Source organism: Equus caballus, chromosome 3 (genome assembly GCF_041296265.1).
Source record: "Equus caballus isolate H_3958 breed thoroughbred chromosome 3, TB-T2T, whole genome shotgun sequence".
NCBI classification, from domain to species: Eukaryota; Metazoa; Chordata; class Mammalia; order Perissodactyla; family Equidae; genus Equus; species Equus caballus.
The window spans coordinates 82,072,256-82,089,647 of NC_091686.1; the positions used below are offsets into that span (position 1 = coordinate 82,072,256).

At 44.7% G+C, this 17,392-nt stretch overlaps 1 protein-coding gene and 1 long non-coding RNA gene across 2 annotated transcripts in view; one reads left to right on the forward strand and one right to left on the reverse strand.

The window, feature by feature from the left end:
- The window catches only part of LOC111772903 (uncharacterized), a 41,797-nt gene extending 33,267 nt beyond the window's left edge, over nucleotides 1-8,530 (reverse strand). The window contains exons 1-2 of the long non-coding RNA XR_011437567.1: nucleotides 8,395-8,530; nucleotides 2,189-7,637 (exon numbers count right to left, since the gene is read on the reverse strand). This is a non-coding gene — a long non-coding RNA (uncharacterized lncRNA). The remainder of the gene's footprint in view (nucleotides 1-2,188; nucleotides 7,638-8,394) is intronic.
- A 589-nt stretch (nucleotides 8,531-9,119) lies between these two features.
- Nucleotides 9,120-16,677, forward strand: HOPX (HOP homeobox). The gene is made up of 2 exons (XM_023638044.2): nucleotides 9,120-9,263; nucleotides 15,877-16,677. Exons 1-2 carry the CDS (start codon nucleotides 9,120-9,122, stop codon nucleotides 15,952-15,954), a joined length of 222 nt encoding a protein of 73 aa, XP_023493812.1. The 3' UTR covers nucleotides 15,955-16,677.
- The last annotated feature ends 715 nt before the right edge of the window (nucleotides 16,678-17,392 follow it).

The following is a 17,392-nucleotide window of genomic DNA, read 5'->3' on the forward strand; positions in this document are numbered from 1 at the left end:
GTAGCTGAAGAAAGTCTGGACCGCTGAGGGACTTGTTCCAACAGTTTCTGGAGGTTCCTTAATCAATTCAACAAAACTGTACATTTAGGGATTAAGTAGCAACAATAGTCATAAGATCCAGCTGGTCTGGTTGAAGCCAATCTTTCAATTCCATTCTGTCAGATGTTGTAACTTTTTCTCGTTTGTATACTATATTATTCACATCATGTCATCTTTCAATTATGTCTGTACCAATTAAAGAGGAGCATGTGGAGAAAGAAAGCCAGCCTGGCTGGTGGCGCTGGTGGTATTAACTGAAATCACTGGCTAATCCGTTTAGCTGGGTCAGAGCCATGTCTGGTCACCAAGCTTGAGAAACATGCCACAGGGAGGGGGCACGGCTCCCAGACTAGCCCCACCCCACAGGGGAGCCAGCGTAGACACAGGACACTGCCTCACTCCTGTCCCAGGTGGCCCCACGCGGCTTTATTGCCCCTCTTTCCACAACCACCCATCAAGGTTCTTCTGTCTACATAGCTACTCAACACAAAGAGAACACATTGTGTAGTGGTTAAGAACATGGATGCAGAAGCTAGGCTTTCCAGGTTTGAATCCCTGCTCTGCCACTCACTAGATTTGTGTTTGGGGAAAGTTATATACATATCCTTGGGAAAGGTATATACGTTTCCATCTATATCAGTTTCCACGTGTGTAAAATGGAGACAATAAGAGTGCCTATCGTATAATGTTACTTCCTCTGATGATTCAATAAGTTAATGCATCTAAGACATTTAGCACTGTGCCTGGCACGTAGTATTTATTCAATAAAGATGTTGTTATTGTTATGACAGGAGTAAGGTTTCTGTATGCAATTAAAAAATAGGAATCAACTCTGCTGTTTGGGGTAGTGAGGACCAAAAGATATTAGAAGGCTGGAAAGCTATTTTTTCCAATGTTATGTTTTGGTTTTGAACATGGCCAGTCCTGGTTGTTGAAAACACAGAGCAGTGTCTTCCTAACTTACATCCTAAATCAAGTCATGCCAGATGCCATTGGTTGAGTTCAGTTCAGCAGACATCTAATGAGCATCCGTTAAGTGTCAGATACTCCAAACGAATGCTGGAGAGAGATAAACGTATCAGAGATGACATACCCCCCATAGGAGAGCATGTAATTTAGTGGGAGAGACAGGCCCGTGAACAAATTACTTCAAAACAATTTTAATTTGGTCGTTATTCTCATAGGCCAAGTCAGCCTAGAAAAATCTACTCATCAATTCATAGAGTATTTGTTCCTGCTTATTTTAAACTTCCTCACTATTCGTCTTTGTCCTATTAATGCTTCCTCATTACTAGATGAGAGGAAAGGATAAATTGGGGAGTGGTGCTGAGGAATGAGAAAAGAAACCACTATTTTAGTGAATATACCAACAACTAAGTTCAAATCAATGCACAATGCAGAAATGCTAATGAGAAAACATGCTTAAGCTATGACGCCCGCCCCCACCCCCACCTTGTTAGTCTTGAGAAGTTCCATCCTGGGATACATCTTATGATGAAACAATACATAAAGCATTTGATTTCTTTAAAAAGGTTCTGATTTCAACCATTGTGCTTTACCATTCCAGAAAGATTTAAAAAAGACATTGTAACCCAGAACGAGTGAAACTTATCAACTGTTCTTATCAGTTTGCCACCCAGGAGATGCCCCACTGGACACCTAGCTCACAATCATTGAAAAAACAATCATATCTTCCGTAAGCAAGCATTTCACAGTTTAGAAACACTTTCCCTACAATAATATCACATGAACTTTACAACAAAGCTGTGAGCCGGCAAAGATGTGTGTTATTATATGCCATCTTCACGTGAGAGAATGGAGGCTCAGCAAAGGGATGTTTTGAATGATCAGTACCCAGGACTTCTAATTATTTGACCTTTTTACTATGTTAACTCAAATGTCATTTTGCTCCTAATTCTGCTGGGTTTCCTGAAACAGGCACTTTTAAGGCAAGAGGAAAGTGAATCTAAAGAGGATCCAAAGTGGAAAGTAGTAAGCTGAATTAGTGACTACATAGAGCACATATAATGGCACACATCAGATACGCCGAACTTAAAATAAAAGAAGGCAGCACTTTGTATTTTTAAGCTTTGCATTAACTACTGAGAGATAGGCGATCTCAGAGCGGGGCTGAAACACCAAAACAAACCTGTTGACACCTTTGCCTGACAAAACATGGGGAATAAGCGGTACTTGGGTTGGTATGGCTGCTGGCGACGGGTTGGAACGGCATGAATTCAAGTACTAGTTGGCATCTCAGTCTTCCTGCCTCATCGAGTCAAGTGCAGCATGTTCTGGGAGAACAGCGTGCTTGTCGTTCTGAGCTGGCAGGTGGTTCTGCCTGTGCCTGTAGCTGTTACACTGGGTCAAAAGTTAGGAGCTCAGATCTTATTGGACAAACGTGAACAAGTCTCTCCAACTTATCTGCACTTCAAAAAATGGAGTCAGAACAAAATTTGAAAGGGGCAATTCCATTATCTCTGTCGCCTTAGTGTCAAGTAGACACGAGGGCTTTCCCAGGAGATACGTGGGGGTCTGCAAGGAGGCTGCAGGAGCAGCTAAGGGAGTGAGGCTGGAGAGACCACAGTAGGTCAGCAGTGGTCTGGCCCACATTGGGAAAGACTGGCTGCCCCCAGAACCAATTCTTCACTGACGTGTCAAATGATGACTAAAATTAGAGCTCAGTGATCCAAATAGGTGATCTGGTGATATCTTAGAATTTCTGACATTGATAGAGAGTAATATATTTGGGAGATCTATATCAATCTTGATGCTCGTAACATCATGAACTGCCTTTACTGCTATAACCAGAATAAAAGGTAGAATTCTGAGTCTTCTTCTGACCCTGTAGACAAGTTAGTTAACCCTTCCAGACCACAAAACAGGACTAATTCCATTCTGATTTCTAAGAGAGGATTATGAGAGAAACTAGAACTAATACCAGCCTGCTTTTGGGCTGGAGCTCAGCACCCCGTGGTCATGGTACTGCAGGCCAGATACTTGAGCACATTATTTGACTTTACATGTTTCTATCCTATTTTAAACTCACAGACTGATAGTCTCTCTTTTACACTTCCTGTCTATCCCTACATCCTTTCTTCTTCTTCACTCAGTCATTTTAAATCTATCTCTAGTTTTCACTTGGAGACTTGGATATGCACTCCTTTGCGGGGGGCGGGTGGGGGGCAGGGTCAACAGTTGATATGGTTAACACATTTTTTTGTTAAGTGCAGAATCAAGTCCTGACTCCTAAGAGTTCTGTAGAAGGTAAAACAGTAACATTTTGCTAGGTCTGCTGTAATTAGTTTTCCATACATCTTTGGTATTGTTCTTGGTGACCAATGGAAATAACGAGCTAGCCTGGAGACAGTCTAATCTCTCAAAAAATACTTCAAATCTCCTTCTGGGCTGGAACAGGAAATACTTTTATAGGGTAAATAGTAAACATATGGAATCTTTTAGCCCCAAGAAGTTAGGCAGGCTGAAAACTTAAATAGCTTCAAGAAGGTTTAGGTATTATTCATGGATAAAAAGAAGACATAACAATTTTGGCAAAAATTAAGAAGTTTGACAATACAAGTGTTGATGAGGATGTGGAGCAAAGGAAATGGTATGCACTACTGGTAGGAGTGTAGTTTTGTTCAATAACTTTGGAAAAGAAGTTGATATTATGTTGTAAAGCTAACAGCCACATATGACCAGTTGCATTCCTTGTATATACCCTAGAGAAACCTTCCCAGATGTGTTTCAGAAGGCATATACAAAAATGTTCAGAGAGGCAATTTCATAATAGCAAAAAAAGTGGAAACAACCTAAATAGCCACCAAAAGGAAAGACATGAATAAATTGTAGTATATTCACAAAACGGAAACAGCACTGAATATGAATGAACTTCTCTACCTGCAGAAATATGGATGAATCTTGGAAACATGTTGATGAAAAAAAGCAATTCACAGAAGAATTACATATGATAAGAAACAATTTTTACATCTCAAAAATATACAAAACTATGTGATAGAACTAATTTAAAAAGCAAAGGAGTGATTAATACAAAAATTAGAACCTCGGTTTCTTGTGGGGGCAGATAAGGCAGAGGGTAGGCTTGGGAAGGAAATAGAAGTAGCTTCCACAGTCTTGGGTAATGATTTAATTCTTAAATTGGATGGGGTTTACTAGTGTTTATTTAATTGATGCCTCATAACTTACATGTACATTACATATATCCTTTTGATACATAATGACCCTTGAATGGAAAATGCAAATGTTTACTTCCCTAATCTTCCAAATAGACTTGATGGAAAACAACTCACATGCTTTTCCTGAAAATGTAATTTAGTACCAATAATCAGATGAAAATCTGGGAGAGGTGGACCACTGGTCTGATCAAGGATGTCTTTTTTTAAGGGAAAAAAATTAAATTTTCTAATTCCAAAGAAATAAATGTGAAAAAGCAGAAAAATACAAAGAAGAAACAATTTTAGGTCACCTGCAGTTCCATAATCTAGGTATAACCGTTGTTAACATTTTGTTGTATTTTCCACCAGTTTTTTAAATATATAAAATCGGAATGAATGCAGCATTTAAAAATGTATTTTCCTGTTTAGATTTGAAATATTGTTTCCCTGAAGACAGCAATGATGCTATGTGTACATGGTGTGTAGTATATGGTGTGTATAGTACATGGTGTGTATAGTCTAATGTTCAGATTCAAGTTCTATTATATAAGTTGTCTATATAAATGATAACTTAAATTTGAGCATATCTTTCACTGAAAAAGTTAAGAAATTAGAGAAGGACAATCGTTTGTCACAGTTGCTGAATCTCTTCCATAGTAATTTTTTGCTTCTAAATCAATTACAGAAATTTGTATGATGAGATGGAAGGAATTTTTCTTTTGATGATCTACTTTCTTGAACTCCGATCTCAACACAAGAATATATTTTTCTGAAAGATTTTTAAAAGGGTTTTATATTATTTCTGAATTTTTGAAAGTGTGGAAAAATTTCTCTTGATAATTCATAATTTTAAAGGCAATTTCCCCATTCCTCATCATATTTACAAAAGATAAATAGCATAGTGTCTAAATTTTCTCTCCAATGTATATTTTTTTTAAAGTTTATTCCTTTAAGACTACCTCAACCTACCGTCAACTCAAGTGTTGAGATAACACACAGGATCAGAGTTAGAAGATATTTTAATGCATCTTTACAGGTATAAGGTAAAAGAAGACCTGAACATTTAGAATTGATTTTAATGATTAAATTGTAAACTCTTGTGAAAGCTGAAATACTCTTTGTGTCTCTCCCATGCTGGATTCCTAAGTGTGGTCCTGATTCAGGAGGCCTACAGCGGGCCGGGACATTTCTTCAGGTGATTCTGAGGTCCAGCCGGGCAAGAGAACTACTGCTCTAAGCTTGAGGACATTAACCACCAGGTTCATATTTAAAAAACAAATCTTTTCTTTTAAAACCAGCCCGGTGTTAGCCTGGGGAGGCACATCAACATTCCACTCCTATTTGTGAATTTCTGAGAGAGACTGACAGCTCCCGTGATCCCCCTTTGACCCGGCTCAGAGTAATTCATTAAGTGATGAGTTACTCACACCCTTATCCCCATCCAAACACCCACCAGTTCTCTTGGAGAAATGGCAGCACATAATTTTTCTCACTTAAAAAACTACAAAATGCTTCAAGAGCCCATTGCTTCCAGGAAGTCCACAGTGAACATAAAGGAAATTCAGGCTAAAGAAAATTGGCAAACAGCCCTAAAGAATGATCCATCTGCTTTCTTTGCTTTTGGCCAGCTCACCATGGGACTCTCTTTATGAGGAGTATCTGCCACTGATGACCCTTTTTTCTTGGTTTGATATTAGTGGCATTACAGAGTTCAGAATGGCTGGGAGTGGGAGGAGAAGATGGTAACTGTGAGCACAAAGCAATTTCTGCAGGTTATCAGTTTGTAGCACTCTCATGAGCTAGTTCATATAGGTAGGTACTTTTAAAATAAATGATTATAGGATTGGGGAAGCAAGGTAAAGCTGTCAGATTGGCACAACTATCTATTGAGGCATTGGACGTAATTTAGTAAAAAGCCAGCGGGTTTCATTTAAGCCCTAGAAAAGATTTACATATCATCTTCCCCCAACCACAAAAGAAAACACCACCACAGGACAAATCACTCTTTGAATGTTTCATAAGATATTAATAAGCACAGCAACAACAGAACTTGTGCTAAGATCAAAGTTTCAGAAGCTTTAAAATATTTTTAGTTCTTTTCATCTGAAATTGTTTAGACTACCTTCAGAGAAACTTTTCAACAGTTTCCTTACTGGAAAGAGTTGAGAAGTTTTATAAGCCTAAGGTTACTAGGGTGATTTGGTTTATAAGTTTCCTTTAAAAGAAAGAGAGAGAGAGGGAGGGAAGAAACCAAGCAGCAGCAGCAAACACTTGTCAACCAGAGGGCTGAAATAAGAGACCAGTGTTGTAGAGAATTAACAGTAGATCTGACTCTAAAGGTTAAACCTTGCATCGTCATTTCTAGAAATCAAGTCTGTTTGTTTGGCGTACCTAGGCGAAGTAAGTGCTTTCAAATGGTCCTCCCACAAGTCTCCTTAGCAGCCAACCGAGTCCCACGGCCCTCAGCCAACAAACCCAACAAGTACTGTAAGTCAACTGGGATCTACTCATGAAACCTCATACGATGTCCTGTAACAGGAAGCCACAAAAATATGAGAAAATGCACCTGATTAAACGTAAGAACATCTGTCGCCCTGGACTTATATAATGGCCATTAAATAACAAAAAGAGGGAAAGAAGTCCATGCAGAACAGTCCTTGAGTCTGAGTCCAGTTTAGAAATCTGTTCCTTTGACTATTTCTGAAGGGCTGAAGATTCTACAAAGAAGCAGCAAAAATTTTCATGGAAGAGCCAGCGGAACTGTGTCAGTGGAATTAATGGAACCTTTCCAGGGCAAGAAAGAAAACCAGAGACAGCAGTTTCCCCTCTCCTATGTTCTTTTAGGCAAAAGGAGCAGACGTGGGTGGTTCCGGTGGGCAGCTTTGGCTGGAACTGTTATCCTACGAGGACAGTCCATGCCCATTGAAAACGGTAACAAGCCCCTGCCTGCATTTACACTGTTGCGCTCCTGAGTTCTTCTGCCAAAGAAAAGACAGAATACCCTGCTGAGAAGGGTCTAGCAGAGCATGGGACTCAAACTGAAGCTAAGGCTTCCCATTCTAGGGTGCTGAGCACTAACCAGGCAACGTTGAGAAAGAAAGTCTTCCTGTGCCTTATTCTCCTGGGCTGCTACAGGAGTCCACCGGAGGAGTTAATCTCCAAGGTTCTTTCCAGCTCCGAAGTTCTGTGTCAAAGAAAGAGGGAGGCGGCTGCCAACAGGAGAGGAGGCGTTTCTGACCTGGCTTGAGCCCATCCTGCCTCAGTTCTGTGACAGGAATCATTGCTACAGATTTTTAGGTGGAAGAGCACAGAGCTCCCTAAAAACACAGGGGGTTTTCACAGTGACCTGACAAGTGGCTTGAGCCCAAGATTCTCTCGCAGTAGAACGGCTTCTTATCCTACCTGAAAGCCCCTTCAAGTGACCTAGAGGGGAGATAAAGACAGTTATTTAGGGAGCATGAAATGCAAGTCACAGTAGAAAAGGCTGTAACTGCTTTGGGCACATTATGCAGGCAGGTCAGCAGAGTGGGGCTCATCCCCAGGCATAAACCACATCAAAACCTATTCAGAATTGTGTTGGGTGATTTTGCAATTGTTTGTTAAGACACAAACCAACGGGACTCCCACACTTGTGCTGGTCTTTTACTCTCAGCAACTCCTGGCCCGTCAGTACCAAATCCACAGCCACAATCCTGAAGACTCTAACTTCTTATACCTCAATATATCTTAAATTGGGGGGAGGGAGAGGAGGGTGCACCTCCGCCAATTGAGCCTACTCAGGAATAGCGAGGACGCAGCAGGAAGTCATGTTGCCCCAAATCTGCTAGAGCAATGTTGGTTCTAAAAGAAGGAAATACAAGAGACCTTGAAGCTGGTAAGGGGCCCATTTTTTCTTGACTTTGCAATAAATTTTAATATAATCACGGGGAAATTCTGAGATTTTAAAAGAGTTGCGGTAGACCCTTCTCAATAGGGTCTTGGAAGTCCTGACCGAGGGGAGCACATGAAGCGGGCTCTCTACCGTACTCTGTGGAACAAAGGCCAGGCTATGCTGGGCAGTGAACAGTGGGGGTTGGCTGGAGGCCTTGGACTCTTGGCTTTACTTAGAAAAAGCAGGGGCGAGGGGCGGGGGGTGGGGGGGGGCGTGCATGAGGAGGTTGCAGATTGCCGAGTGACTCACACAGCCCTCAGGTGGAAATTTCTCCCGATGCTCAGTTCCCGGCCTTAGGAACTCCAGGAGTAGATCATATGTCTGTGGACCTATCTCCACCTCTGCAAAAGCGAGAGATTAAAGCCCCGCCCTCATTTCCCCAACTTTGAGAAGTAACTTCTGTACTGTGGGTCATTTGTTTGAAAGGGGAGCGAAGGGGGTTTGGCCGTCCCTGGCGAGGGCCCCAAAGCGCTAAACCACTTTAGCGGCAGAACGACGCGTCCGGGTGAGGCGTCCCCGCCGCGGACTCGGTGTACCCCGCACGCGGTCCGTCGAGCCTGTGCCCAGGGCAGCGCCGGCTCGCGGGAGGGAAGCTTTGAAGGTGGTTTTTCGAAATCACCCCGCGCATCACTCTGTCCTTAGAGCCTTGGGGCCGAGAGGGTACGGCGTCATCTTCCTCCCACCAGCCCAGACCAGGGCCCCCGGGGAAAGGTGCTGTAGAAATTCCCAGGCAAGCCCGGAGGCCGAGGACGCGCAGCTCCGATGGGGACCACTGAGGCGCGCCCCGGGAAGGCTCCCGCTGCAGCCCGCAGCCGCCGGGGCTCGCGCGGCCGTGCGACGGCGGGAGGGGACAGCCCCGCGGGCTGAGGGTGCGGGCCGCGCCCCGGATCTCCCGCCTTCCCTGCGTCCCGCCCGCCCGCTCGCGCCGCGCTCACCGCCACCGCCTCTCCCTCCCCTGCAGCCGCGCCGGGACCATGTCGGCGGAGACCGCGAGCGGCCCCACTGAGGATCAGGTGGAGATCCTGGAGTACAATTTCAACAAGGTCAACAAGCACCCGGACCCCACCACGCTGTGCCTCATCGCGGCCGAGGCGGGCCTTTCCGAGGAGGAGACCCAGGTGAGCCCCGGCGCGCGCCCCGCACTCCGACCCCTGCCCGCCCGGGCCGCCGCGCCCACCCTCGCCTGGGCCGTCTCGCGAAAGTGGGGGTCGCCGTCGCCTCCCCCCCTCCCCTGATCTTTCATCGCTTCTGCCCGCACCCCAGGAGCCCCATCCTAGGAGCTCAGACTCTGCATCGCTCCCACCGCCGCATCCCCGCTTCCTGGCTCCATGGTCGCCCCGTCTGTCCTTCCACCCCCAGCCCGCGCTGGCTCCCCCAGGAGCTGCTTAGAAAACCTCGCGTCCACCCTTCCTTCTCCTTGCTTTTCCGCTCTCCCCTACAGCCCGGGATAAACGCGCTCTCCTCCCTCCGGGCTGGGAGCAGCGTCCCTGGCCCACTCTTGTCTCGCTTTCTCGGGTGGTTTCTTCTCTGGGCTGTGAACGAAAGCTTCTGGAGAGGTGCGGTGTGCGCTTTCCGCGCCCAGCGCCCTCCTGTCTGTTCTCGGCGGGAACGTCAGAGCTGGAAGGCACCTTAGCGATGAGCTATAAATTCAGTCCTCAGGGTTGGTGAAGGAGGAAACTGAGGCCCAGAGGGAGGGAGTTGCCAGGATGGCGCGGGTCCTTAGCCATGCTCTTTCCACTACATCGGGCAGCAGCTTTTCCTTAGCCACAGAGCTGACGCTGCAGGGAGCCAGGGAGATGGGGTTCAGAGTTTAAAAACTTCTCCAGCTCTAAGGTTTAGTCTTTTTCTGGATTTTTCCGAGAAGGTAGACATTTGCCATTACAGCTGGCGGGAGTGGAAGCAGATGTCCCCTGCAGTGCATTCATTTATTTATCTGTTTCTTAAGGCTCCTATATTATCCGGAAAATCCTTTAGGGTAGAGAATGCAACCCTGCCCACGATTGCTAACCTCCAGGTGCAGAGTTGGCTCCTTTAACTGACTTTTTGTTTGTTTGTTTAACCCTGTCTAAACTCTGGCTTCTGTTTTCCCTTTGGTCATGGAAAGACAATTAGTGATGCATGATGATACTGCTTGGAACTGCTCTAGTATCTCTCCAGGGGAGCCCAGAGCGCTTCACCCCTCTAGTCTCAGCTCTGAAGCAGAGACATCCTTATTCCTCCCATTTTACAGACCAGAGCAGCAGACTCTCTGTCCTCTCCTCACCGTGAACCATACTCAGTGGAGGCTTAAAAGCTTGTAATGGGTGCTCCAGTGGATCCTAGAACCAAGACCCCACATCCAAAATGATTTTTACTAATTAAGCCAGATGCACGTTGGAGAACCTGCCCATAAAAAAACCCCTCTCATTCATAGGGCAAATAGAAAGTCAAGCAGATCTGTTTTTAGCAAAGGCAACAGCTGTCGGCTCACCAGAACCAGAACTTAATGGAGAGTGATTTACTGTAACCCAAGTCTAACTGCTCATGTTTCCTGGAAGCCCCCGAGGAGGCAGCCTGCTGAAGTTTTATCATTTAAAATCCTACGCTATATTTAGAAAGAGGAGTAATCACAGAGACAACGATAACTCATCTTTTAAACAGAAGGCTGTGGATTTATTGTGGGCACAGCGCCAACTAGGGGTCTAACCTCTTCTCAGCCTCTGAATTCTCCCATGGCCAGTTACCATCATTTCCTTACCTGTAAAGCAGAATAATTGTTGCCCTTTATAATGGCTGATACTTGCCACATATTGTTCCAGGTACCCTCCAAGTATTAAATCACTTGTTTGTCACAATAATGCTGTGAGGGAGGTACTATTATCCCCATTGTACAGATGAGGGAACTGAGGCACAGAAAGGTTGAAAAGCTTGCCCAAGACCACAACCGGAACTAACAGAGGTAGGATTTGAATCCTGGCCATCTGGGTCATGATCCAGGCCCCTAACCAACATGCCTTGTTGCCTCTACAGGAGAAGAATGGAAACAACTGGGTGGGGTGGGAGGGAAGGACCGAAAGTTCTATTTATGTTATTTTTCTTCTTGAAAAAAAAAATCCATGCATTAAATGCAAGTCATTCCAGGCTATATTCAATCTTTCTTCAAGATTCTCCTTCTATAAGAGAACTGAAACAAAATCAGGTGAGGGGCAGGAAGAAAGAAAGGCACCTGCTTCTTTCTGTGATTGAGGTCGGCCAATTCAGACCTCTGCACAGCAGGTTCATCTGCCCATCTTGGGCAGCCCTTCTCCAATTTCCCCTCTGCTCTCATCCTCAAATGGTAGACCCAACCCTGAAATGAGTGGGTGTAGGGGTGAGTCAGCCTCATAGCAGGGCCTCTGGCTTCCTTTTCCTGCCATGGGGCAACACCTTCTTCCTCCCTGAGGCTGCCACAGCTTGGCTTGCCCCTCTGTCTTCCTGCCTAGACCTGCAGAGAAGCATCTGAGACCCCAGGGCTCAGAGAGAGGCAAAATTTAGCAAGTTCAGGGAAAGAGGCTTCCTGGGTACCCGAGGGTGCCTGCCCTCTGTCACCCTTACTGGATTGGGTCTCATCTTCCAACTTTCCATCCTTTAAACCCCCACCCCTTCCCAACCCTTCCCATCCTGTGACTGGTGGGTGAGAATGATTTCTTCTATAATCTTCTCAAGCAGTATTTACATTTCTTAAAGTGTCTTCTAAAAAAACAGTGTCTTCTGGAGATATAATGCCCAATGATGAACTTTCAGGGATTAATACAATTAGTTTTATTTGTGGCATCCTTGTAGGGGCCCTCTATATAACACCGTGAAAGCCAAGGTTTGCAGGGCCTACCTGTAAGCAGCTTCTGGCATCAGCACTTCCCCTGTTTCTATTCTTCATTTTGTTGCCCAATTGGAAAGGTCACCAGAGCCAAAATAATATTATTCCATATGCCTTATCCCTCCTCCCTAACACCACCCACCTCCAGAATCAGAATCAGACTCTTCATTTTCCTAGAACAAGTAATAGTTTAGTAGAAGAAAGATAAGCATGAGATGTGCCCATGAGATAGTTCACTAGAGCTGATCCACCACTGCTGATGCCCTGGCAAAGGCAACAGGAGCTAAAGGTTGAGACGTTATCTGACTGGGGGCTTTGATGTCCTCTGTAAACTGTTCCACTGTAGGACAACATTCTCTGCTATGGGGGGGGACATCTATAGGAACCCAGAGTGGGGTGAAGGGGGCTCTGATGGAAATATCTTTATGGGTTGCATTTGCTGGGATCTTAGAATGAGTTTTTCTCATGACAGTAATTAGATCTCTCCTACCTTTAAATTAGACAAACCTTGCAGAGTCCCAACCCCTGTGTCTTTTATTTACTTGAAGTCACTGTTAGAAGGAGCTGGGGAAGCTCTTTCATCAGCCCCTTGGGAGTTTGGGATGATCTGGCGTTTTCTGTTATCACTAAGTCAAGCCCAGTGTAGCTGGCGTTGGTTCTTAGAGAGGCTTCCAGTATTTTTATTTGCTCTGGATGTCCTGGGACTATTCCCAGAACTCAGTGGGTTTAGTTGTTAGATGTTTTATCAGTGGAATAAAAACCTCTAAATGTCTCCCCCTGAAAAGAATGAAATGTTAGTTACTAGAGAAAAGGACAGAACAATGTTATTTTGCCTCAAGCCCTCCCCATCTCAGTGTCTAATTATCATCTGTTCACTGGAGTAAATAAATCTCCTTCAATGGGTGAGCGTAATGAGGACTTTCATTTATAAGCAAGCAAGGGATGAATGTCTTTCCCAGGGGATCACTGAAACAAAGAAGAGGAGGATAAAGCCAGGTGGAAAATTAGCATTGATATGCGTGAGATGTGATAAGGTTAGGGAGAAAAAGCAAGCAAGGTGTTTAATGGTTTTTGTTGGACAGCAACTAGTTTGCTAAATTTTTATATACATACTTGATTTAAAATATATATCTTCAGAAAACAGTTGAGCTTTCCGTAAACCTCATCCCATCCCCCAATGCTGGGGCTCAATTTGTTAAGCGTTTGGATGCCAGCTCACCAGTTCACAAACGTGGTCCTTGCTGAAGTTATTTTCGGTAACCGTACATGAATATTCTGCTTCATTACTGGCGTCAGGTTGTGGGTGGCGCTTCGGAATGAGGCCAGCTGAATCATTTTGTCTTAAATGAATCCTGGTAGAAAATGAGACTCTCCTCCTCCAAGTTTTAATTAGTCAGTCTTTAAATCTCAGCTATTTATTCGGCTCTAGTAACTGGAAATCCTATTGAATCAGACCCAGTAGGCTTGAAACCCACCCCCCACCAGGAACTGCCTCATTAATGAGACTGGATCCACACTGCTCTCACACCAGATTCCAGAGTTGACAACACACACACACAGATGACAGAAGAAAATGTGCCCACCTTTAGCAACAGAACTTTGGTTAAAGCCACCGAAGTTACGAGAGCTCTCTTCTCCTTAAGGTTAGTGATCCCTATGAGTGAAATGTGGCACCTGGAGAGCAACCCCCAAAGAGAAGACTTCGCTAAGGGTAGCCTGCTGCCTCTGGCTTTAGATGACTATATAAGACAGCTGATCTTGCCAGCTGTGTAAGGCATTTCAGTGTGTGAGCTCTCTTGTACAGTTAGCATGAGTTGTTGGTGTGGTCGTATGCTGTGCAGCCAGCTTAGCCCTAAATGGTCGTGTGGCCTCCCTCCTTTCAAGCTCTTGATCCTTGATCCTTTGAAGCACTCCTTCCCTGTGGTTCTCACCCTTTCTTCTGGTGTTGGGCTTATGCCGAACTACCCTTCAGCTCCCCAGATCTCTGCAGAGATGAGATCATCCCAAGGATGGCCCTAGAGCCCACCTGTTTGTTCTGAGGTTAAATCTGCATCTGGGCAGGTGTCGACCGACTCATGCCAAGTCAGGAGTCCTCTAGGTGTTTCTCACCACACCTTCTCCATCAGCACATCCCAGGTCTGGCATCCCACAGCTGTGCTCTTTCTGCTTCGTTTCTATCCTCTCATCTTCCTACCCCTAGAACAGGTGAATTTTAGAAACCCCAGGAGGGACAAAAGAGAGCCCCTAAGCTCACCTCTTCATTTCCAGGTGAGCTGACTGGCTCTATTTTTAGGGACTCCTTCAAGGTCTCATAGCCAATTGGTTACAGAGGACCTTCCTATTGGCAGGCCCAGGACTGCAGAGCCCCCTGTGGTCAGCTACCCAAGCAGCTTGCCTGTTTGCATCAGCATGACATGAACATCTCCTCATTCTCAGTGTTTGCCATGGTGCGTGAAAGGTTGGGAAGCACAGGAGAATAGAGTGTGGGGCTCCCAGCTTCCCATAGAGCTCTCTGACTCGCATTCTCCCATGTGGGTCAATGCTTGCTGCTTCTCTTTCCTCACTAGATCCTCTTCAAAGTTTTTTGGGTTTTTGTTTTGTTTTGTTTTGTTTTGGTGAGGAAGATTGACCCTGAGCTAACACCTGTTGCCAATCTTCCTCTTTTTGCTTGAGGAAGAGTGGACCTGAGCTAACAACTGTGCCCACCCTCCTCTGTTTCGTATGTGGAGCGCCTCCACAGCATGGCTTGATGAGTAGTGTGTAGGTCCACACCCGGGATCCAAACCCATGAACCTAAGCCACAGAAGCAGAGTGCACTGAACTCAACCACTACGCCACTGGGCCGACCCCTCAAAGTTGTTTTTTTAAAATCCCAGTTTCCTCCTGGCCAATGTCGTCCATACACTAGCCTTTCCCCCAGCGTGGGTCTCCTTACCTCCTCTTTGCAGAGTCCCCCACCCCTCAGTAGCATAATGGGCAGCCACTGCCTTACAACATATGAAAATGTTGTAGCCTTCACATGGTACCACGTGCATCTGGGGCCTTCCCTAAATCCATGGTCACTCTCATGAGGTGTGCATATCTGGGTCCTGAAGAGCTACAAGACTCTGAGTAAACTGTAGTAGGTCCTTTATCTTCTCTCACTGCTCGGCAGCCCTGGAGCTCGAGAGACTGAGCTAGCCTACTCCACAGATCCCCAAGAAGGAGTTCTCTGAGCTTGTCCAGTGCTTAGTTTTCCATTCATTTTATTCAACAAACACCTACTAAGTGCTACCGATGGGCAAGGCCCTTGGTGAGATCGGCCCACATTGATGAGATGTAGCAGCCATAGAGATCTATGTGGGGCAATTGAAGGAGGTGCTTCAATTTCTTTTATTCATTTGACAAATATTGATTAATCTCTGTTAAGCCCTTGTGCTAGGGGCTAAGGACGCAATGAGGATACGATGAATACAGTCTCTGCTTTCATGGATCTTATATTCTAGAAGGAAATACAGCTTAAAAACTGAATACACAAATAAATAATTACAGATATTAAAAATTTCTGTGAGGGTGATAAACTACTGAAATGGGTGGAGAAGCTAGTTTAGATAAAGTGGTCAGGGAAGGCTTCATTGAGAGGGTCCTATTTAAGCTGAGACCGGAGGATGAGAAGGAGATCATCAGCTAAAGAATGAAGACAGAACATTCTAAACATAGGAAACAGCATGTGCAAAAGTCCTGAGGCAGGAAAGGTAAGTGTCACAGTGCGAAGAACCATTCCCATGGACACATTCTTTGCTCTCCTCCTTTCCATTTGGGCCACAGAAGGGAATGAACTTCCTTTCCTTTTATGAAAATAATGGTTTCGTTATTTCAGTATGTGACAGGTAATTTTGCACATTTCCCTCCTCCAGAAATGGTTCAAGCAGCGCCTGGCCCAGTGGCGGCGGTCGGAAGGCCTGCCCTCAGAATGCAGATCCGTTACAGACTAAGGAGACGGTGGGCATTGGCAGCTTCCCTTCATGAAGACCATCTGCTGTTTCTCTCCTCGGCTTGGCCAAGCTGTTTTGGTTTTTCAGTGTAGTGTTGTATGTGCCACTGTTAGCTGTCTTGCTATTTAACACAATGTTGTATTTTTTTTAATGTACATAACTAGAAAAGAAAATAACAAAAGGAAGCTATGTGCAGCTTCTGTGTAAAGCAGTGGCTTGGCTAGGAAAGTGGTGTGGCTTGCATTTCCCTTTGGGTCATGATGACAGTTGGTGTGAAAACCATCGAAGTTTGCTTTTGACCAACAACTCACAGTAACCATTGGCCTTCACCCTCCATTTCAGAGCAGGCAAGGCCGCTGTTGAAAAGATAACATGACCAAGAGGGAAAACATTTCCTTCTGAATCTACTCCCTTAAGTCGTTTTCCTTATGTTTCATTTAATACACTGAGGCTCAGTGAGAATACAGAGGGATATTGGAGTCATTCAGATTTCAGAAAGCGGTTCCTTGGGTTAAAGCTGCATTGACTTGGAAAGAACCCAGTTAGGCTGGAAGACAGAAACTCCAACTGGCAGAAAAGCAAGTAACTAAGAAAGAAATCCACAAAAGTCTTGAATTTACCTCATTTAAATGCATTTGTTAAATTTATTTTGCTAAACAAAATGAACTGCTTTTTTGTCTCTAAAATGATGTTCTAAATAAAACCTTAACTTTTTGTTGAAAATGCACTGAGTCCTCTGCAGATTTTTAACTAAATAATAAGCATATCAAAGAAAAACAGAGCAGCTTCAACATAGGAGTGGACAAAAGAGCTGTCATTTTCCACATCCTGGCTGCTCAAAGGCTGTCCAGGACGGGGCATCATCAGCTTTAGCTGCAAGCTTGTGAGAAATGCAGAATCTCAGACTCCAACCCAGACCTACTAAATCAGAATCTGCATTTTTAATAAGGTCCCCAAGGGGTACATGTGCGCATGAAAGTTTGAGCAGCATTGTTCTAAAGGACTCTACAGTCAAATTGCATCCATTTTCTATCATGGCACATTAAATGTCTTAATAGTCTATCAATCAAGATTGTGTCTGATTGCTTGGAACAGTAACTTGATTACAATGGATTAACCAAATAGGCTTTTGGTTTGCTTAATTGATTAATTGTTTTTACATAAGGCATCAATAGGTAGGTGGCTCCTTAATGTTGTCAAGGACCTGCGGTCATTCTGTCTTCCTACTTTGCTATCTTTAGCATGTGGCTCTTGTGTTCATGGATACAAGGTGGATGCTTGGGCAATGAGTCTGCATTTCAAGCGAAAAAAGAAAAAGAAAAGAAAAAGGCAAATGCTGGCTAAGACTCTCCCTTTTAAAACAGATTTCCTGGGAGCTCCCCAACCCCACCCCTCACAACAACTTCAACCCACATCTCATTGGCCAGAATTGAGCCAC